Source organism: Nipponia nippon, unplaced genomic scaffold (genome assembly GCF_047370975.1).
Source record: "Nipponia nippon isolate SJK-2023a ecotype South Korea unplaced genomic scaffold, ASM4737097v1 scaffold_23, whole genome shotgun sequence".
Classification (NCBI taxonomy): Eukaryota; Metazoa; Chordata; class Aves; order Pelecaniformes; family Threskiornithidae; genus Nipponia; species Nipponia nippon.
Genome location: NW_028262340.1, coordinates 7,553,597 through 7,577,301, shown reverse-complemented (window position 1 = coordinate 7,577,301; position 23,705 = coordinate 7,553,597). Strand labels below are relative to the sequence as shown.

General features: G+C 44.7%; 1 protein-coding gene across 1 annotated transcript in view; it reads right to left on the bottom strand.

The window, feature by feature from the left end:
* The window catches only part of MAN1C1 (mannosidase alpha class 1C member 1), a 65,133-nt gene that overhangs the window by 36,917 nt on the left and 4,511 nt on the right, over positions 1–23,705 (bottom strand). Inside the window, exon 3 of the mRNA XM_087760580.1 lies at positions 5,465–5,561. Coding sequence (XP_087616706.1) covers positions 5,465–5,561 — 97 coding nt within the window. The remainder of the gene's footprint in view (positions 1–5,464; positions 5,562–23,705) is intronic.

Sequence of the window (23,705 nt, the reverse complement as noted above, 5' to 3'; positions counted from 1 at the left end):
CACCATTCTCAGCATGACCCAAGGGGAGAGCAGAGCGGGAACGGATCTCTTGCAGTACTAATGACAACCTTGGTGCCTGGAAGGAGTGATCTTTGGCAGGTGGAAAGCAGGGGAAAAACATGTAACAGGGATAAATGTCAGCTCTAACATGAATCATGCAATCCATCTCCAACGAGTTTGATATTTGGAGGATATCCTGATTCACTGCTTCCTGCTGACAGGAAATAAGTTTGTTGTTACAGATTTCAGTGACAGCAAAAGCCAACGACAACTCAGAATGCCCTTCCTGAAAATAACACTCAACTGGGTAACGATATGCATAAAAAAAAGATGATGATGCCAGGGTGCAACAGTGTTCCAGCAACATCTTCATTACGATATATCTTTCTCTTTAAAGAGCCCATGGAGCCAGCCGTGTAATGTCATGTGCAATAGGCAGCAGGAATAATCCAGCATACAAATTCAGAGAGCAATTATTATTGTTATTATTATTATTTTAATCACATAAAAGGACACTCCAGGGTTTTGTAATTTTGTGATCACAGGGAAAGAGACTCATAGGCAGAACAGAAAAGCTGCACCGAGTGACTGCACAATTGGAGGTTACCATTTCTCTTCTGGTAGGTAGAATGTTGCTAAATTAATATTTTCATCCAACTACCTTTCCCATGTTAAATATTCATACATCAACTCCTGTTGCTTCTAATTGAGGTGGGCACATTTCCTGCCTGCTTCGTGGTTTCCTAGCTAAATCACTGACGAAGGAAGCAGCGATTTGGAAAATGTCTGGCTGAACAGGCAAGACTGGATGGTTGAAGGGACGGGCTCTGGGACGGGGAGCCTTTTGTTGGGCCCAGCAGCTGAGGTGGCGGTCAAGGAGCACTCCAGCCGCTGTCAAAAGTTGCTGTGAAAAGAGCTTGGTGGTGTTAAGTCCAGTGGAGAGATGTTACTTGAGTCTCCATCCAGATCAGAGACTGGGCAGGCCACAGCGTCACAGTGCCGTGAGGAAGTCCAGCAGGATTGCACTGCATTTGCCAGGGAGAAACAAACTGAATTCTGATTCTGGTTTTCTGATTCTGATCTGGTTCCGATTCTGAATTCTGGTTTCTGAATCTCACGATAATCAACTTGGTACTTTCTAGAGGCCTCTCTGTATATATTCATGTGGCCACCACTTTTCTTCCCCAGCCACTTCAAACCCTTTTTTTATCCTGGAGAGCCAAAATAGCACCATTTCCAGGCAACTGAGACCAATGACCTCCTGTCTTCAAAACAGTCAGGACAGTTCAGGCCAAAGTCTGAGCCGAGTACACAAACAGGGCCTGAGCAGCCGCTGATTTTCCAAGAACAGTTATCCAGCCTGCGCAGATAGCCCTGTGTACTCTGTCACCAAGCAATCGCAGAACAACATCGAGGGCCCTACATGAGGACGAACTCTAAACGCCTCATATCTTTCAGATCCAGCTGCTGTCAGATCTCTGCCATCCAGTTCTGGTGACCCGGCTGTGTCCTAGATGTGACAGTTGTCACATGGATTCACATCAGATAAAGCTACAGAGCCTCACAATGAGGCACAAATTCAGCATATGCTGAGAGAAGCAATGGCTGTGAGAAGGCAACTCATAATTTTAGGTGTGATTTCAAGTGGGGAGAGAGGAAAAAAGGGGGGAAGCCTAGTTAAGGATTGCTATTTTTATCCTAAAATTAATACACTAATGTGCAGTTAGGTGGTGAAAAATGACTGTCTAACAGCACAGCAAGGTCCCATATTTACTTGCTGTCACTGATTTCAGAGCAAATTGGCTCAGGTTATAAGTCAAAGAAGGATTTTTCTGCTGCCAACACTGCACACTTCAAGAGATATCTGAAAATCAGGCTTCTTACCTTATCATTGTTAAAAGACTGTGCAATCAAAATGTAACTGACAATTCAGCTGATGCATGAGCAGAAATAGATGCCAGCTCACTCTCCCATAGCTAGAGAAACTCTGTAAAGCTAACAGGATTTTAAAAACATTTTGTCAGAAAAATAAGTGGCTATGACAGACCCAGGGAGCGGGCAGAATAATAATTCAGCTATCTAATGCTGGATATCACAGTGACAGGTGCATTTCAAGTGCTGCGCTACATAATACGCTTGCCCTCTCCAGCAGCCTCACTCCAAGGAATTCAACATGCTTTGCAAACATCGATTAATTTCATGCTCACACCACCGAAGACAGGAATGCTGAGATGCTGGGGTAAGAAGGGTTAAAATAACTAGATCAGCACTGGGAACAGAATACATACCTGCGGATCTCTAGCCTTCACCCTTAGCCACAAGCCCAGCTGTGCCATTTTTCTTAAATAGTTCTCCTAAACAAGCATGTTTTGGGCCTGATTCTAACATCGGCCAGATACTCTGCAGGTCTTCTTGAGAGCTAGCTTAAGTGCAAAGAGAAATTTTGCAGATAGTTCTGAAAGCCCCGCAGCTGTGCAGTCATCCACACTGGAACCTTGTGGTGCAGGTTTAATTCTAACAGAGATCATCCTTCCACCCTAGTAGAGTGCTTTGCCCATTTCCATGGCATAATTTCCAGGGAAATCATCACGCATCTGAAATGGCTGCAAGTCTAAAACATGTTTACCCCACTGGAGGGCGTGGGATGGGATGTTTGGCATGGTACATCTTATCACAAGCGTCACAGATGAATAAATAATGCTTATGAAAGAACCACAGCTAGTGGGTTCAAGGAAAGGGCTTTCAAGTTGCAATGATTATAAATTACAGCAATCAGAAGACTTCTGTACAAATAAATCATGTCTAGAACACGGGAGAATCTTGATGAAAATTGATGCCCTAGGAATAGGATCTGGAGAGCATCAGTGACAAGCAGGAATGCAAGACCAAGTCACCAGATCAAAGTCCAAGTGAGTGGGAGCGCTGCCTTCCAGCCTAGCACTTGGGTAGGGGGCAAGTCTGCTCTCTGGGTATGAAGAAGCATGGGAACGGGACAGATACGCTCCCAGATGTGAGCTGCCGCTTTCCAAGGCAGAGGAGAAAGGAGATTAACTCAGGTGGAGATACAAGAGTTTTTTCTGCCTGCGATTTCCCTGCCGTTGGGGCAGACGCTGGGGAGGGATGCTCATGGCTGTTAAGAGAAGCAGAATGCTATGTAGGAGCAGAAGGTGAATGTTTATTTTGTATTTCTACTTTGATTAGAGAGAATATTTGATAAAGAGCAGCTCCCCCGCTTCCCCCAGGGTGAGGCTGCTAAACTGAAGGCTAGGCTACAAGTGAGCATCACATCCACAACAGCAAAATGTATCACCCTTCAAGAACTTGATTGCTTCTCACGCACACAAACATACTTGAAAATAGCCCGAAAGAGGTTCCTTCCCTCCCACATGGAAGCAGCTGCAGAGAAATCTCAGCTTAATATTGACACCTCCAGCCTGAAGAGTACCCGATTTGCCTCCATTACATCTGTAGTTTGGAATAGAAAGATGCATGATGTGACAGGAGCGGGAACGGGCAACAATGAAGAAGGCAAACAGTGCCCTGTCCTAATTTCTAAAAGTCTCTGCCGACAAGAGGGATAGAGGGCCGCAGCAACAGATTGCCTAATGCCGCCGTTCTTTACCAGCCACAGTTAAAAGGAGGAAAAGCCTATTAAGAGGCTGAAATGTACCGTGTAGCTTCTTTTCTGCAATAGTCTGCAAATCCTTGTGCTCCAAAGCATTTTCCTTGAGAGTGCTCACAGACACGCTACAAACAAGCATAAGCACTGCCAATGGTTTTAGCATGATAAATGCATTTAAAAGCTTCCAATATTTTTGTCTGTTTACAGGCACGTTCCTTGAGGAACTTTGACAAGCTTCCCAGAATGCAAAAGTTGCAAAATGCTTAACTTAGTGCTGAAGTTAATGCAAACTCTGAAGTAAGACACCTGGGTATTCCTGGGGCAGTGAAAGAGGACGGCAGAGGACAAACCAACCCAAATCACTGCTCCTGACAAAGTGAGACTGGGCAAAGCAGTGGCTGGTCACACACAGCCTGTGCTACTGCAAGGCACGCTCCCACAACTGCTTCCTCCGGATACCCCAGCAATCGCCAACGCGGCTTCCATGCAACTTATAGTATAGCACAACCAGACCGGAGGTAACTCTCCTGGTACTTCTGCAGGAGCTAAAGAGACTCGTGCCTCATCTGGGGCAATAAAAGGACTTGATGGTGGCACCACAAGGGGAACACAAACTAAAAGCCAGCCCCTCCTCTGCCCCCTCCATCAGGGCCACCTGCCCTTGCAGTACAGCGGCCAAACAGGGCTGCTGCTCAAGGTTTTGGCCATCCTAGAAGACACGTGATGCCATTTCCACCTTCAAACCTTCACTTGCACACACATCTCGCAGCTCCCCAAAGCTAATGAGGCCTGTCCACACAAAGCAGTAGATCTCCCCATCTACTGTCTGAAAGATCATACCCACATCATGTACCTGATGTGGAGAAGGGCTGGGACACCTAGAGAGTGCAAAACCAGGAATGGGAGCGTTTCTTCATACTGTATTAGTCCAATCCCTTTGCCCTGAGGAAATAAAGCTCACAGCTAATTTGCCCACTAAGGAGCTCTATTCTACCCTAATCTGGACACGGGACTCTGAGAAATAATCTCTGCAAAACAGAGTCCTGTGGAAAGAAGCTGAGACACCTCTGTACAGCAAGTCTTCCCCAAGGAGGGGTGGGAAAGGGCAGCTAAAGCAGATTCTGCTGGCCTTCCTCCAGCTTCTGCACCTTCTCACCATGGCACAACCTGTGCAGGCAAGGCCAAGCTAGGCCAGAGTCAGCAGAGCAGGGAAATGCTTTCAGTGCCAATGAGGAAAAAAAGACGTTTTATATCCCAGAAAGTCAACAAGTATCCCACCGGAACAAGCAGGGGAATAGCACTGAAATTATGTAAGTAAGTGGCTCACATAAAAAAAAGTAATCTTCTAAAGAGTAAAATTATACAAGCCAGTAAGCACATAGTATAAAGAGCCTTTAATATTGATTCACTCACTCAATATTTCATGGAATTCACATCTTGCTCAACAGTGGAGAAACGAGAGAGAAAATGCTCAGTTTGGTCAGGTCCTGATGTCTACAAGCTTAGACAAATAGCAGCATTGTCAGGTTTGGACTGATTTCATGTTTTAATAAAGACACTGGTTGGTTTTAGCACTGTTCTCAGGCAGGTTTGGTGCTAGATCTGTACACAGAGGTGATACAGGCTGGGCATTGAGAGATGCCTGCAGGAATGAGATTCCCAGCAATGGAAAATGAGTAGGTAACCCCTAGGAGCTGCGTTGAAAGTCTCACTTCATAAAAATGGAAAGAGCCCAAAGCTGTTACAGATACCTCACTGCATTGCAGAGAAAGGAACTGACGTGGACACGTGACCTTTAAAAAAAACGCAACGAAATTGCACTAAAATTGATTCAGAACTCACCAAACATGTTACCGATGTGGCCGTTCTTAGTCAGCGGTCGCAGTTCATTTTTTCCAAGTGCATATTGTTTGTAGTTATCCCAAGCGAATTTCATCATCTGTAAAAAGAAAAATTGAATGAAAGCGATTAACAGAACTGCCAGTTTTCTGAACTTCAGCTCTGGGAACGAATGGGAGTTTCCCATTCACTGCTAAACCCGGCAACCAATGGTCCATTAATGATAAAATCTTAATTCGCACTGAACACGTATGAATGGGGCTGCATTCAGCAGCCTGCTGAAGTCTCAAACTCGTCACTCCCGGTGCAGAGCTCAGGACCGGCACATTTCAGAAGTACCACAGTATCCAGAACACTGAGAGTCCACTTTTCCCATGCTGTGCAAACCAAGTGGGAATTTTAGAAAGATGCCTCCATCTCTGAATTCCTCATCTTTTTCAAGGAGTATCGGTATTTCAGAATGGTAATTAAAATGGGCTAAAAATGTAAGGCCAAAGCTGGTATATCCCTAAGTATAGGGATGTTACCTTCTGAGTTTTTGCATTTCTTTATGATAGCAACAATGAAACTTGATTAAACTGCTAAACCGCCCACCATCTGCCCACCTTGCAGCGGTTACACACGCAACTTTGGCAAAGCGGCACCACCGAAGTACACAACGCACTTAATACGGTGGTGAGCAAAGGAAGAAATTGGTCTTTGTTTAAGGACTGCACAGAAGTTTTCTTTCTATTTATTAACAGAATACCTTCATAAAGGAGAAAGGGGAGATCCATGACATTTTGATATCTTCCTATCAAAACTCAAAGTGCTTTCTTAAGAGAGTCCTGCAGATGGGCTGGGCGATTTCTGAGAAACCCCTTCCAACTCAAACAATTCCTTTTGGGACATTTGAACTGTCCTGCCCGGGCTCAGCACATTAACCTTTCCCTGAGGACTGCAAGGCAGCGGGTTTGTGCAAGTTCCAACCCACACACCCCAGCACAGCTTCTTCTGTCCTCCTGCCCCTTTGGCTCCAGCTGGCAGGAAAAATTAAACCTACCAGTATCCCCTCTGCAGCTAGGAGAGACTAGGACTTGTCAGCTTCTAAGGAGTGCCTTAAATAAAGCTCCCTTTTATAATCCACACAGCCTGGCTCTGAGCAGTTTCAGCCCCAGCATCGCAGTGACCTGTACATTCTTTGATTCAATCCTTGGAAAAAAACTCGGGTAACAAAGGAAAAGAAGGCGGCTTCAGAAAATCGACAATATTCTCCACTGCTGCTCAACAAAGATAAGAGTCCTCTAAAATGCTTCACTCAAACAAGACATGTGAGAGAAAATGACAGTTTAAAACAAATCATTCCTCCGCAGAGTGCCCCGTCTAGTGTCTGCAACAGCATTTACTGCTCTATTTCAGGATCAGAATATGCAGGTTACTTTGGTATGAAATTCCCACTGTCATTTCAGTTCTTATTTTTGTCCTTCCCTCCAGCTCTGCGTTTCACAAACCCAACATTGCGAGCCTCGGGCAGTATCCTCCTTAATTAGCACGCATGCACAAAAAGCCACATCACCAGATTTCCACCCCCTCTACTTTTTAAACATCAAGCTTCCAAAGTAAAGTTTCACAGAGTTGGTCATATGGATGAGGATAAACATTTGCTGAACAGATTGATAACATTCGGACTCCAACACCACCAGGCAAAGGAATGTTGGACAAACAAATAAAGTCAACTTGGGTTTTAAAAACTCAGTATGGGATGAATTAGTCACTGGAGTGCTCTGCTCCGAGGAAACTAAAGAATGACCAGGGGTGGGGGGGAAGAAACCCTCCACAAAACTCACTCAAACATGCCTCAACCATATGACTCAGGGTGTTCATTTTATTTTCGCTAGATCTCTGGGTTTTCTTCAGTGGCAGCATTATTCTAAATGGGAAGTTCTCATTCTTCATTAACGTAACAGGGCAAATCTTTGAGGAACTCCGGACTCTGACAGTACCAAGCGACTGCTTTTATGTCTCAGAGCTTGGTCCTGAAGTTTACTGCAGGAAGGATGGTGTTTCCATAAAGACAGCTTTCCCACAGTGAGTGACAGGGCTCCCGCACCAGAAAGGAAACAGCTAGGCAATCTGTTCGCTTCATTTCTCTTCTAAATCAGAGCTGAGGAAGGAGGACCCGCCCTTCTGGCACATACGGAGCCTGGACGTGGAGAGGATGTGGAAATGACTCTGTTTTGTTGCAGAAAACTCCTAACGTTGTAGTTCTGAATCAGCCTCATTTTAAGCTGAGTATGAAATTTAAAGTTATTGCCTTCCCTCAACTTTTTTAACCCCTCTGTTCCAGAAGGTCTGAAGTCTCTTCTTCAAAGCACGCGAGAAACCTAGGCATCTCTGCCACGCTGGCGCAGGTGGCTCCCTGGGATGCGGAGTTCGCTGGCGCCTCCGTCGCAGGCAAGAAAACCACCCCAGGCTTCCCTTCAGCACCGCTTGCATCCTACACGGGAAACCTCCTCCTCTCCTTCTGTCTTCTCAGGCGAGGAGGGACGGCACGAGGCCTGCTGACAGACACCCCAAAGAGACCCACTTCACACAGGACTCCCAAGTGCTACTTGAATAAATACGTTTATTCTTAATTTGCCTGTTCAACCATTTAAGCTGCATTTGTCACGGTGTTGCGAAAAGTTCCACTGCCAAATGATTTTTTGGGCTGTGCTGGCTGCAGTGTCTTAAACTCTCCGTTTCTGTTCTGTCCTGAGCTGATAATCAGGCAGACAGAGGATGGACGGATTGGATATGCTCCCTCGTCATACTAAAGGGTTGTCAGTTTTCCTTTACGTGAACAAAATTCTGCTCACTGCTTTTAAACCCTCTAGATTTGGGAGGCAAGATGCATAATGTGGTAGCCTTTCATTTCCCAAGATCAAGCCTTCCTCTCTCTAACGATGGGTCCAAAAGCAGCAACTGGAAAAGTTTAAAAGCCAAAAGCATCTGCACCATTCTGCCCATTCTGGCTCTCTGCAGCTGTTTTTCCGATCCAAATTTAGCAGTGCAACGTCCAAACCACTGAAGAGATTCATCAGGTTTCTAAAAGTGGGGACTCCACGTTTATATACCGTACGGAGGACTGCGATGGAGCTGTCAGGAGCTTTCTTTGACAGAGGTGCCAAACGCTGGGTTCAAACAGAAGGGGATGGAGCCAAGAGGTGCAAAATGGAAATCGCATAGTGAGGTGGTTAAGTCCACTGTCTGATGAGACACCAAGGTTAGAAGTGAGTATTTTATGCCATTCTAGTCATGACAGATCACAGTATGTCAGCATTAACATTATGCCATTGTAGATTTGAAAAATGGCACCAGAACCACAAAAATTATGGAAATAGATCCATAATTTTAGATTTTGCTCTTACCAGTGCGCCGTCTGCCATCTAATAGACAATTATCTATTTGGCCATGAAATTCTAATTCTGGCTTTCAGCTGAGTTATAGCAGAGACTTCCAAATTTATAATCAAGTCTGTCAGATTGCTCTTTCTTTTCTATAATCTGGAAGTCACTTTTTTACTTTCGAGAGTTTCAGCTACCCAGCTATGTGATTATATATTCAAATCAACTACAAGTAACTAAACTGAATTCTGAAGACCCGCACTATCCCTTTCATCATTTAAGCCATTACCTTTTCTTGTGCTTTGCTCCATCCAAACCCGAAAAAGATCTTGCTCTCAAGCCCCCGTGTATTTCCTACGGGGCAGCAGCCTGCAGCCACGCAGAGCCAGGGTTTGCTGGTTCAGGGTTTCTGTCTACAACTTTGCAGGTTCACAGCACTGCAGTATTTAGAGAACACAAAACCACTGCGGAACAAGGCTGGGCTAAAATTGCTTTCAGTACTTTATTTAATGTATAGAAATATTTTTATTTAGAAGTCAGCTTTATAAATACCCTCCTTTAAAATACTGGGCCAAACACTAAGTGCTTGTGTCCCTTTAAATCCTACAGCAGGGAACGATACAAGTATTTAATGTTTTCACTGATACCCCAGCCTTCTCCATCTGCTAAGCCTAGCAAGCGCACCACAACAGCACCTACACTGCTACCGCAGCTCTGCCCATTCTCTCATTTCTGCTTGCTCTTGACACGTCTTAACTCAGCAAGAACGCTTACATTTTCTGAGAGCAAATATGCCAAATAACACAATAAAAATCACCGCTCCAGACTCAGTAAATAAAAGCATCAACAAAGTTGATGACGCTCCTCTCCGCACACACTACGCGCCATGCTACAGGAGCGCGCCGCCGCTCCTCGGTCCGGCAGCGCTTCTGCGGTGCCGCCCAGGCTGTAACATGGGAGCTACTGGGACTTACAATTCCTGCCCGCGTGTACTACGGTCTTGGTTTTCAGAGCGCCACCACTTTACTGATTTTCAGGGAACCTGAGGTTATGGAAAAAAACAGACTCCAGTGGAAAGGCAGTCGGGAAGAATTCAGAACAAAAAGGCATTTAGTGAGTTCTGCGATCTTCTGAATGAAGAAACAGGGCTCAGGATAAAAACTTGACCAAGGGAGAGTTTTCACTCTGAAGAGATGTGCAAATCTGATGTTCTTTAACATATGTAATAACTAAACGGCTGAAAATCCCTGGGTTTATGTACTTGCAAAAAGCAGAGAGATGAGAGAAAAAAAAAAAAAAATCCCCCGCGCTATCACTTGCCCTCCTTTTGTTACCAGGGAAGATTTCAAAATGCAGAGCATTCCCAAACAGCTATTTGATTAGTTTTATCCATCTAGGCTGGGATAATTAGTAAATGCTTAAAAGATGAAATCTAAATATACCAACCAATCAGCCCCTTTCAAGAACTTCCAAGGAACATTACACAAAGCCATTCTCTTCACAAGATAACCACTTTTGTGACTCTTTAGCCTCCCTTCTTCAACTCCCCTTCAAATATCTAACTATTAAGCTATCTAAGAAATTCCTGGGTTGGGTTTTCAAAAAAAACCAAACCAACCAAAAAAAAAAAAAAAGGTGGTGGTGAGTGTACTTTTAAATATTCCTTTCCCTATTGTATTTCTCACTTGGTCTTTCCCACTCACATCACCAGACAGGTTTCTCTTCCTTTCTGTGCGGTTGGAGGAAGATTAGTTGGCACATCAGTTTCAAAACTAGGACCTGCTCTTTCCCATCTCTAACCTTCTTCCTACCCCAAAATAGCCCTCTTCTAGTTTGGATTTTTAACCTGCAATACAGTGTCATATATTTTCCCCAGCTGTGTAAAAAATAATTTGCCAGATGACAAGATGCAGAGAAAAAAAAGGAACCGACTGCCAGTCTTGCAGACAGAAGAAATAGTCTGCCTGAACATACCAGGATAAGCCATTTATATTTGGAATAATGGATGGTATTTCTAATCAGACTTGCATACACTTGTAAAATTCAGGATTGACTGCGGGAAAGGTAATGAAACAGTACCATGTTTATTATCTGTTGCTGTTTTTAATATTATCACACAGAGATATAAATATCCATACAAACGACATGGCAGAATGTTATATATAAAAAGGCCAGAATTTATTTGAAAATCTTTAATATAAAGCTGAGCAACTTCTCGGGCTCCTTCTTTGGGACACTGTCCTTAGAAATGTTTTTATCTAATAGCAAAGTAATAACAAAAAAGCTGCATGTTAACTCCAGTTGATTGAAAGGTTCCATTTAGGCAGACACGAATATCCACAGGCTTTTACTTCCCGGGTTTAAAAGCCTGTAACTCGCGGAACAGATAGTGCTTCAGCACATGAAAGATGTTACCAAGCAACCCACAGAAACGGACACCAACATTGATAATCCATTCTAAAGTAATTACGTTTTATAATTAAAGATTACTTTAAATCCAATAGATCCCAACAGGAACTCGAGCAATTTAGAGACGTGCTAGCTAACCTGCCTGTTTTATAGCAGCCATGTTAGCTTCCATCTTTGAATAAAACATTACGGGAATTGCAGAGATTTTCATTAACAGGCCTTCAGACAACTGATAACCATTACTGAGTCTCACCTCGGTCAGTGTTAGTCTAACATCACCTCACTTCTCTAACTTTAAATAAAGTATCATTCTGCTTTTAACTGATGGTAAAGGGGTGACCGCACGTAAAACCCGAGTCTGTTACTACCCAATGAAAGCCCTGACAAAACCAAGCAACCACGACCTCACCGACTCCAGCAGGACAGGCATTCCCCTCTGCTTTCCATTCCCGACCCTCCTCATAGACCCGCTGGGCAACTTCACTACTGTGCGCCTCAGCTTATCCACCTGTACCGCAGACCTCCTCCTCCTCTGAGAGCACCAGGCGTAATAAGGAGAAATAACCAAAGTGTATCAGCCAGCGTGGGACCGAGTTCGCCTGGTGAATTCGTGCCGAGTAGTCTTTCGCCCAATGATCTTGCAGACCCAGAATCATTTTGCACGAGACGGCGGTGGCAGATTCAGGGTCAAAACTCACCGCCTGCCTACATGCGCCTGGCGTCAGTGATGACTCAATATGGCAGCGAGAAGTGCACGTACCTGGGCAAGGTCCCCAACTCAGCAGAGTATAAATTATTCTGCTGCAGCTGCATCAACACAGTAACGTACCTCTTAGCCAACGAGGCGATCTATGGGAGCGAACACTGGGATCATGCGCGCAACCGCAACGGGGCAGGAGGTTGATTAGCCTCCCAGATAACGCGAGACCGATTCCTGTCGCAAACGCGCTTCCTCAAAAGCAAATTTCTGCGAATACCCCCTTTGGAATGATGCCCGAAGCTCAGGAAAGCCTCAGCTCTTTGACAGCTGCCTTTGCTGCTGTTCTACCCATTTTTTCCTTGAACACAACATAAAGGCTCGTGTTTCCATACCCAAAGCACCAGCCCGAGTACACCACTCCTCCCATGTGCGCTGGCGCTTTATAACGCATTCTAAAACAAATTTTGAAACCTTGTCAGCCTACTGACTGTAAATACGTCAGCTGATTGTTTAGTGTTAGATGGTAGATAGATACCGTGAATTACTTGCTACATGTCACTTTATCTAGAAATAAATATAACAGTAATTCAAGCAACAGGAGAGAGGGGCTTTGCCTCAGATTTTTCTGGCAAAGCCCTGGCAGCTTGTTTTCAAACTTGCATGGATATTTTTTAATGACATCAGTCAGCTCACTCTCTCTTGCACAACAGGCAAAGACACTGCAGACCATTGCTCAGAAAACTAATCTCCATCACTGGAAGCAATGGAGGAATTCTTTATGAAGTTGGACAAATTCACCTTCCGTCACACAGCCACAAGGCACCTTCCAGCAAGGTGCAATAAAAAAAAGTTTCAACTTCTGCTTGCTGTGTTCCCAGACAGGCAGTCCAGCTGAGTAAAGGAGAGCTATTCAGCTCAGATCTGCAGAGGTAAGCACTCTCTTCCCATCACAATTGGGGAAAAAAGCAGGACTGGAAGCCTGATTTGCACTGGGGGAAAAGAAATAAAAAAAAAAAAAACCCAGCACAGAGTAGTCCAAGGTCGTTAGTGTTAGTGACAAGGACAGAAATAGAACTCACGAGTCTTCCTGACTCACAGCCCCTGCTAGGAAAGCTGAATGGGAGAAAGAACAGCTCAAAACACAATTAAACTAACTCCTAATTAAATTCCTAATGCAACTAGATTTAACCATGTCAAGAGGGGAGAAAAAAAAAACCCTTCGACAGGACTATCTCAGGCATTAAGACCCAGCTGGATCCAGCTGCATCTAAATCAGGAAACATGTCAGCAAGAGCAGTTGATTTTGCAGTTAGTTTCTTAATGAGATGCTAGACTGTAAGAGGACGACAATGGTTTTGAGAACAAATTTGCAAGTCTAGACCGAAGCACAGGGTGATTTAGTAGGGAGACGAGAAAAGCTGTAGTCTCATCTCCTTCACTTCCCAGAATCAAAGCTTGCAGAAAATTCTAATAGAAATAAAAGGTATTTGTGTTCTCAGCCACCCTAATGCTGTCAGCTTCGTATTTCCTCCGAGCCTCTATAGCTATCAAACATACGATATTCCAGAGCACGACCGGAGCTGACGCTGTACAACAAGGCCAGCAATAAAAACGATGAAGATTCTTCTGTTCCTGAGCTTGTTACCTCTAACTGCTACTCAAGCACTTGCTGTCATGGGGTTTAAAGAACTTGCACAAAAAGGCAATCCACGATGTCCAGTTTGCACCCGGCAGTCTTAGCCAGAGGAACTGACCCTATTAAATTTGAGGGATGATTTCTTCCATAGATGTATACGCAAAAGGTAATTTGGCATGCTGCAAAAAAAACAGGGTCAGTGTTGAAGAGCAAATCTAACTATAGCTTGTGTGATGCAGATGAAAGTGAAGATGTTGTGCCAGCAAACGTACAGAAAGCAAATAGTGAGATACAGGGAAGATTAAAAATTGAAGAGAGGACACTTCAAGAAAGATGAGCTTAGAACCATAGGAATAATTATGATCTCCCTTGCTATTGCCACGGAATGAAGGCAGAAGTAGCTCTTTGAGCAACATCTGTAAGTATGAGGAAATCAGAAAAGAAATTTAAGGTCCTTATAAAACACTGTTGGTTTTTTTGATACTGTGCAGAATTTGCACTTAGCTCTGGTTTACTGCTTCTATGCATTCAGATTTCCCACCCAAACCAGATTTCTTAAATGGAAATTTAAGTTGTGAGTATATATCTGTAGCACTTAAAAGTGCCTTCAAAGTAGAAGATATCGGAAAGTGTTCAAGTAACAACGGAAGATAGGAAATCAATCTCTCTGTAAAATATTGGAATACTAGATAATAATAGTCTACTATTAGAATATGAGATACTTAATAGTATTAAAATATACCTATGAGCTACATCACGCTGTGCTATACTTTACCATGATGCTCGTTTCAGGAATTACTGTATCTGCTGCACTTTGCAAGTGAAAATGTACCATATATCCAAATACATATATACAGACTTCGGCGCGCAAAGAGGCATATCAAGCAAATATTTTCCCCAACACTACTGCGATGTCACAAATCATTACCTTTACATTCTAATGTAATGGTTCACTTCACAAGATTACTTTTGCTAACAAAGTTGCATATTAGGAGATGCCTGTCAAACACGCCACAACTCTTTCTACAGCCACTGCCAGGGTTTGCATGCACAAAGGAGGGCAGGCGACCCAGAAAGCAAGCAATACACTTTGTGTGATGCTATTATTTGGATTTTTCAAGTCCTTTTAACTCTAGGTTGGACAGCCTGGTAATGGCTTTTCTTAGTGACTACAATTTTATTCCAGCATGCTTTGAGGAAAGAAAGGGGAAAAAAATTACTTACCTAGTAATCGTGCTTCTTCAAATGTCACCTCAGAGTCCCCCTCCCGAGTTTTGTGCCCGCAGCATAAATCATGCAGGAAATTCCCCTAGCTCTTAAGATTTTTGGGCACTGTGACGTACCTATAGGCTGCCTCGAGAGCTCTTACATTTCAACTACGTCCCTTCAAGCATGTACAGCACATGGTCTTCCTAAATCCCTAATTACACAAAAAGACTGCAAATTCTCCTTAATAAGTGACCAACATTCCAGGCGAATGTGTGCAACGATCAGTTAAACACCCAGGCCAGAATCCATCAGCTCCTCACCGTAATATCCCCATGTTAAGAGGGAAGGTGGATGGAAACACAAACACTGAGCAAGATTTTTTTCCAGACCTGCATTATGACAAGGTAAGTCATTTTCTGTTTCCCTGAAGATACCATCTGCACAGGATTCTCATTTCTGGAGAGCCAGAGCCCAAGGGGATGCTCTAAAAGAAGCTGTAGCAATAACTAACCAAAAATGGGCAGACTGCAAGGAAACAAAAAAGTGTGGGGATATTTTTCTTTTCTTTTTCAAGGAAAATAATAAAAAGAAAAGAAAAAAAAAAGTCTCTAGAACCTATTAGGCCTACCTGTTTGACAGCCTGTGGGACAGATATCAAACAGATCAATTATGGAAAGGATCAAAACAGAGAAGATACGAGGCTTTATATTCCCGAGCCTTGGATGTGGGACCGTGGCAGGAATACTCTGTGGGTAGGGAAGTGAAAGACTAAAAAGGGGTCAAAGTCTCTGTGCATAAATCTGCCACGGAGCCATCCTGAGGCAAGCGAATAAAGCCCTCCTCGCCCAGAGCAGCAATATCCTGACAGTCACTGTGAAGCATGGTTATGGAAATTACGGTGCACCAGAAGGCCGGGGTTCTGCGTACGGCTCTGAAGCCAGCAGCCCAAGTTGGACAGCTGAAGAGCTCTAGTTCAGCCAAAGAAACATTTCCAAAGCGTTTTCAGATAGAAAAAGTGAAGAGCACCCTGACAATCAGCCACAGCCTCTTTCGGGAAGAACAGATTTCTCAGCCTGGGACACAGCAAGATGCTTTGGAACATGAGTGGCTCGGAGCTGCTAAGTCAGCGTAGGGAGCCGGGTGGATAAACTGAACTGATTCACACCGCGGCTCGAGGCACAAGCTTGGCTAATGACAACTCAAACAGACTGAACAGGCCTCTGTTAGGCCTTAAATCGGGAAAAGGCAATCACAGCTCTGAATAGGACCCGCACTGTAAGATATGAAAGGAGTCCTTTCACATTGGAAGAAAAACTTAGCACGGTCACAGGTTCACTCGGCGGCTCAATATACATGTCTCACTCTTTCCATTTCAGGACCACGCATCTGATCTGCTTCTTCCCTCCCAGCACCGGCAAAGCGTGAATTGCTTTTGACACATGGATGGCTCACAGGCCCAAAAAGCAGTCATAAGCAGATGGGATAACTGAAGGAAGGCAAGAAAGAAAGAAAAAATGTAAATACAGGCCAAGAGTTACCCTGCATCGCTCCTGTTTTGCACAGTGAGAAGCGACTTAGGGAACAGAAGAAACATCTGTTTGGAAACTGTCTTTGTCTCAGTCCAAATGCTGGAACAGGAGAAAAGAGAGAAGTCGAGAACTGCCAGCGCACCTCGTGCTTTATCTCACACTTGGATGGCTTAACAAGAGAGATCTGGGAGGATGAGTTTAGTTTAATGATTTCTTGCTGGTTCACCTGCTGCCCATCTGTCTTTGTAGTCCTTGCTCAGAGGGACAGATTGGAGCGTTGCTGTCCTCTCCCCTTTCAAGAGTTACTTGTGATTTGAACTTCTGAAGAGAGGAACAGAGCAATTCTCAAGCATTAAGTAGTCAGCAGAGATTAGCCCAATAATTTATCAAAGGTAATAGCTAATAACAGACACAAGAAACTTGCTCACAGCCTTCCTAGAGCCTCACGTCAGAATTGTCACCTTACGAAAGTGCTATAAGAAATTCTTGGACCACAGTAGCAAATTTATTAGCCAGAGGCTGATAAACTCTTCCAAGAGTCCCTCAGTCAACAATAAATCATACAAATCAGGTTGCAAATACCGGATCTTTAACAAAAATGAAGTCAGTGGAGTGGATGTTAGAACAATGTTAGAATTCAGCTGGCAGGATAAAGGGGACTCGCCTTCATTTAGCCTGACCTCCCATCACGACAGGGACCTGGGCTTGGCCCTGGCATCATTCCAGCACTGCACTAGACAGTCATCATACAACGATGATTAATGAACTGCTGAAAGAACAAAGCAAGAGGTGGAAAGTTAGGAGATCTGGGTAATAAACTAAAGAAAAGAACCATAAAGATTCATCAATATTAGAGACAGAAGGCACCACCTAGGTCACAGACTCCATGTCCCTGCCAATGTAGAAGTGGCTCCCACAGTACTGCTCTGGCCATGCTTCCTTTCAAGACCTAAGCAACAAGCTTCCCCTCTGTTCCACTCACTAAATTTCACCCTAATACTCAACTCAAAATTTTATTTCTTTAGGTCTTTGAAATGCAGAAATGCAAGAACCAGAAGACAGCTGTCTACTGCTTTATCCTACACCAGCCAAGGAGTTGCCTTTCAAAATTACTTCTACTGTGCAGCCACTGATGAGAGTGGGCAGACCCACACGCAGCAGCGACAATGTTCTGGTTGTTGGAGAGCTCGCTCACAGGCAGAACAGATGTCTGATGGATAAGATAATCAAATACAGCTATGACGTTTCAGGACTGAGGAGTCCTAACATAGTATCAGTATTGGAGGAAGGCCTTCAAGAAAGCCAAAACAGCACCAGAAATCAGCCAAGGATTTGTTTGGGTTCATCTAGCACAACGCTGAACGACCAACATAAATACGTGTCCTTCCTAGACAGCTCCAGAGGAAAATGGAGGCTGAGATGGAAGAAGAGCCTGAAACATCCACATTTCCACTGCAAGCATTTTATTTGTGAGCTGGGCTGGCTAACCCAGACAGCAGGAGGGTTTCAGGATGGATGAAATGTGATTACATTATAATTATCTTTTGTTACTTTGCAAAGTACATGGTTATGCACTTTCTTTACTGCCCAGGGAAATCATGTTAACACAATTAGAGCAAGAACCCTGTTTTAAACATGGTTTGCTCGGACGTTACTAACGTGGTTCCAATTCTCAGTACAGACAGTCTTCAGAGCCATCTTGCTCCATAAATCAGTGGGAGTTCTGTCACTGACTTCCTCTGAAGCAAGCACCAGCTCTAAGAGAGAGACGTTCTCTAGGATGTACTGAACATATAGCTTCATTGTATATCATCATCCTGTCCAAGTGCTGCTGGCACGATGAGATGCTGTAGAATTTCTAAATCTCTGGCATTGATTATTCTTTGCAGCCTTACTCTCAGAATATTGTTCTACCCACTAATAAACTACGAGAGAGAGAAATATAACAACAGTTCCATGGCCATGCAACAGAAGTGTTGGAGGCCAGATTAGAACTAATGAGTTCCTGGCTCCCACTCAATCACAACCATCAGAACAATTAGCTCAAATAAGCCCGAGAACTGTTTTCTGCTCAGCTGTCGTCTGCCCGTCCTCCCCACTAACTTCTGAGCTGGAAAACTTCAATCGGGTTTGACAGAGGGTAAAGCTCACAAAGAAACTAAAGTTCAGTGCAAATTGCCAGCAGACTGGAGGAGAGACCCACAGAGCGCCCCACTAAAGGTGGGGGAGCAGCACAAGCTCCTGCTCTGCCCAGCCACAGCCCGCTGAGCAGCGGGCAGCTACGGGTACCCAGCACCCAGAGCTGGATGGGTGCCTCTGGCCCACCCAGCCAAGGGGGCACACTGGGAAGAGCAACAGGCACCACTGGGCAGGGGTGGGTGACGCAGAAGGAACTACAACCAGCGGGATGGGGAGAGTCACAAACCGCAGGGGGGTCTAAGGGCGTATGGGGGTTTCAGCACACAGGACTCGTTCCTAGAAAGCCAGGCTCCATTACCTTTCTGCTAAGGGAAGAAGTAAACATTAAGAGCACACCTTCCTTTTTTAAACACCGTCGAGGTCTCTCCTTCGATTCTGGTACGCAGCAGATACACACACAAAGGACTCTGCATCTCCGCTGTCAAGATAAGTAGATGCAAAAGGGAAGCACTAAAGTCACTTCGGTTTAGTGCAACCTCTAGCCATCACTTACACTCCAGTGTCCTCCCAGGGAATGCTGAAGTGCCTGAGAGGGAATAGCTTTGTCTCATATTAGCTTGCTAGACTAGGGATGAAAAAAAATTGTGCCCATTTTACAGAGGTGCATACTGGATCCATACAGTGACGTGATGAATCTGCCAACAGGAACAGAACCCAGGACCAAGTGTCCTGTTCTAATTAACAGTAGATGCTCTGCCCCCTTCAGTAAGAGTACAAATGAGTAACATCCCTGTCCCATAAATAGAGGATGTTTATTATCCAGTCCTTCAGTGTTCCCACTGTGCTCTCTCCCCTACGATGGTTTGGGTCCATCATGCACAATACACTCGCATTATGCACGGATCAGTGACACCACTGCCCGCGACAGCTTCTCTGGAGCCCTTCCAAAATATTGTGTCATATGATGAACTGAAGCGCCAAGGGGATACGCAGTGAAGACAGCAATCATGGGAGCGTGTTCGTTCCTCATGCCAAATCCATTCACGGTGTTCAGTGAAAAGTACTTTTTTGGGGAATGTAAATTTAGTTTCTTTCCTAAGTATAAAAATTAAAATGCTCCAAGCACAAGATTTCCTTTTCCCACCAATGAAGTGAATACTCTTTCCTGCCTTCTCCTTTTGACAGCTTCGTGTCAGTTTTATACGCAGAACTAAACGACAGACTGATCTAAGATACATTCGCCTTTCCCCCTCTCAGTCTCTCATCTAGAACCTGAATTATTTTAAATATTAACAAACATATTCAAAAACATCAAAGCAAAATGATAAACAATCTAAACAATAATAAGACTAATAGAGCAAACCAAACATGATTGATTAACATCATCTGGTAAAGCCTTGCATACAGATCCAAAGGAAAGAACACTACACACAAAAATCTTTCTCCCATTAAGGGGTAGATTTAGTCGTTGATTAAAAAGTTAATCAGGAGTCTATAAATATTTTGGCTGGAAAGCTAGAATCTTAACCGAGGTGACTGCTTTTTACTAAGCGTTTGCACAACTGCACATACACCGTCCCCAGACTGATGGCAGACGGGGGGTGAGGGGAGCCTGGCCCACACCGGTACCACCCAGCGAGGCTCGCCCCGCGCAGCCCCCAGCAAGGCGGCCCCCGCACAGCCCCAGGGCCGCATTCGGTCCTGCTCCCCCAGGGTACGCGGACGTGGTTACGGCAGGACGTTACCTGCTGCCCTGAACCCCTTGTCTTTATATTTGAGAACTCTCAGAGAGCTGACGTGTGTTTCCCGAAGCCATTCAGCGAGGCGTAGGTCCTTCTGCGCAGCACGCTTGTGTGTGTCCTGGAAACCCATTTCACCATGTCCAGCGCTTGCATTCAGTCATTATCTGTAATCTGCCTGGAGAGGTACACACTCCGACAATTTTGCTGTTGTGCGAATAGCGCGTTGTCTTTAAGTGGCAGTTTATAAACTAGTCTTGCACCAAATTTAGTTGTTGTGGAACAAGTGCTTTCAGTGCTAGATTTTGTAGATAAGAACAAATGTCTTCAAATTGCACAGTACTTCCAAACTCCAAAATGCCCTCGGCTCAAGTAATACCAGTAATAGCGTGCACTAAGGTATCACTGGCATCTCTAAGGCAAGCAGCACTGTAGCACGGATGACAGCACGGGAAATATTTTCTATACTTGTGCATTATGCCAACAGAACAAATGTATTTTTAGTCAATTAACTGTATACCCTACAGCCGAAAGAGGCTGACACAGGTTAGGTCTAAATTTTGTTTGCATGAATCCACCAGAGGCTAGTGAAGCAAAAAATACACTGTATGCACCATTTGTGGGCTTTGCAGTATAGTATCCCTTTCACAGGTTCAGTAATAAATGCGTGAGAAGGAGCATGGAGCAAAGGAAAATTCCAGCAAGCCTGGAGCCAGCCAGTGCTTCAAACTGCCGAGAAATTCTCTCACTGCAACGGTATTTCTACCCCAGAGAAAGAATTATGATCTGATCGCAGTATACCTGACCGGTTGGAGATCATCATTCTAGTCCATTAAAATAAGTATTTTACGGAGAAGAGTTTTCTTTATGCCCAGTGTCCAAAGTCAGTCCGTTGGAAGTCACTGGATTTACATTTGACCAGCACAAAGGATGAGATGTTTTCCACAGGTCTCGGTGAGGAAGATGCACACGGGAAGGCGCACTTCCATCTAGAACCGCGCGTGGTGCGACTGACGTGCTGAAGCCACTGACGGATTACGTTATTTGCTTGTAGTACTGTTCACCCCCAGATTACAGAAAGAAAAGGCATTTTCTCCAAATGGAAGAATAGAAGTGGCACAGTCTAGGGAAAGGAAGATCTCTGAAACCTCTTCACTGCTGGCTTCAGAAACGAGATGGCTCAGGGACGACCGATAATGTGATTCACAGTGTCGTACCAACAGGGCAATTGTAACTCAAACTGCGACCTCTTTTGAGCCCTGCTTTCAGTAAACTGGTAATCACAATCCAGTTCCCAGGGCTCGTGCACCCACGTAAATCCCCCGAGAATACCCACGGCTCGCCGCCACGAAGGTGTGCGAGAGGGAAGGAGCGCCTGACCAGACACTTCTCCCACCAGGGGTCAGGGCTGCGGCACAAATTCAGAAGGAGAAACAGCAGCGCTTCCCCAGCTCTGCCCAACAAGCCCTTTTTCACTGCAGAGGGGATGACTGGCCAGGACTGCCAAAACCACACAAAGGGAACTCAGCAACCAACCCCAAGAAACTTTCTACAATAGTTGAGCTCCTGACAACATTCCTGTTTCTTGCCAATTATCTTTTAGTGACAAACTGTCAAGATATCTGTATTTAAAAGACTGATCTACCTTAATAGGTGCCTGCTGATCTGCAGAGTGATGCGGGATAACTGTGTACACGGACTCTGATGGCCCGCTTCCCCCTGGGGTCTGATTTTCAAAAGCAAATACATCTTTAGAGCTGTGTTAAAAGCGGGCAGCAGACAGCGAGGTGAGGCAAATGAAGGTGGAGACAGGAAGAAAAGCCAGGATGACGAGAACTGCACTGTAAAACAAAGAGGCTTCACTATTACTGATCTGAAGGAAATGAATGCATGTGTCAAACCCAAGGGTACAATCCCAGCAGAGGACTAAAAGCCTGCCTGAATTTGACACATCCCCTTATTTGAAAGGGACAAAGGACACTGTCGGGTTAAGGTATTAGGTATTCTCAGACATCAGGCAAGGAAACTTGCCTTTTGTACCCAAAGACGAAAAGAAAAACCAGTAAAGCTCTTTCACTGTTCACATTTTTCTCACATCTTATGACTGGAGGAAAGCTAGCTAGTTTAATTTCGCTGATGGACACTTTCTGGTCTAGCTGGTTACAGTGCTTGTCCTTAAGCACTGGAGGGCATTAGTAGAGTTGGTATAAAAATACTTGAGAGAAACGCTGTTCTCTTCCCCCACCGCTTCCCTACCTGTGAGACCCACCAAGCCAACACAGCAACAGTACAGCAAGAAGCAGTCTGTTTTGCTTCATCCATCATCAGCAAAACTGTCAGCTCAGCTCCAACAGCAAAATCTTTATTACTGGTTATGATGCAGAAGGCAGAAACCACACGGTCTGATTTTCCCAGATCTGAGGCTGAGTTTGCAGTAGCGGCAGTTGGAAGGGAAATCATTTTGACTTTTCACTGAGCCAATTTGATCTGGAAATTGTTGAGAGCAAATAAATATGGAATCCCACTGTGGCATTTCTGCAGTCACTTTCTGACTACAACCACTTTCACTTTCCTTCTTTTTTTTTTTTTGAACATGATTAGTGATTAGTATTTGGCACGTGTAAAAAATTAGCTATTCCCTGAAGCCATGCATGACTGATCAATTACAGAACTAATACGTTTTTCAGAGGTCAGTTTAAGAGATGAATAATCCCAAGCCCTTTTAAATTTCCCAACCTGCAGCATGGGGAGATTGTTATTTGGTTTTACTGCAGTTTTCTTCAAAAGGTCAGAGTGCCCACAGTACTCCGCTGCCCACAGGAGCACACAGCGGGATATCCTAGGCAATTCTCCAGGTGCCCAACGACCTTTTGCAGTAAGCAGTCTGTGCAACACAGGTGCTCTCTTTTTTCCTTCTCAGGAAAACAACTGTTTATTGACTCTGGACTTGTCTTTAAAAAGGTAAGTCGGACCTGAGAAGCCTGCCCCTCTGCTAAGTTAGCCACCAGTGCAAAGCAGCATACCTGCACGCACACGCCAGCTCAACTCGCTGCAGCATTTATTTCTTTTAACAGATTTCTACGTGCCGTTTCAATTTGCTAATCCACCTCTTTTCCTTTCCACGCTACTAGGAAACACAGCGTTCAAAGCACACAGGGCAGTGAGGTCGATATAGCCCCGGCCAGACTCCAGCTCCCACGTCCCTAGCGCTGCTCAGAGCTTTCCCAAAGGCAGTGAAGTGGGAGACACCAGCGGGGGGTTTCACGCTCTGGACAACGCCATCTTTTAAGCAGAAAAGTCCAGCAGGACTACATCAGTCGACACTTTCCACACATAACAGCCAAGAAACTAATGACACACCCTCTTCTTTGGCTGAAGCCTCAAGAAGCTTAGAGGTTGGGTGGGAAAGGGCAGATGCCTGCTCGGACTCCTGCTCAGACTGAAGGGTCCTACGAGAAAACAGAAAGCTCCAAGTCTCCGGGCTGGGCATCAGCCCTAGTCTCTCATCACGCACCAGT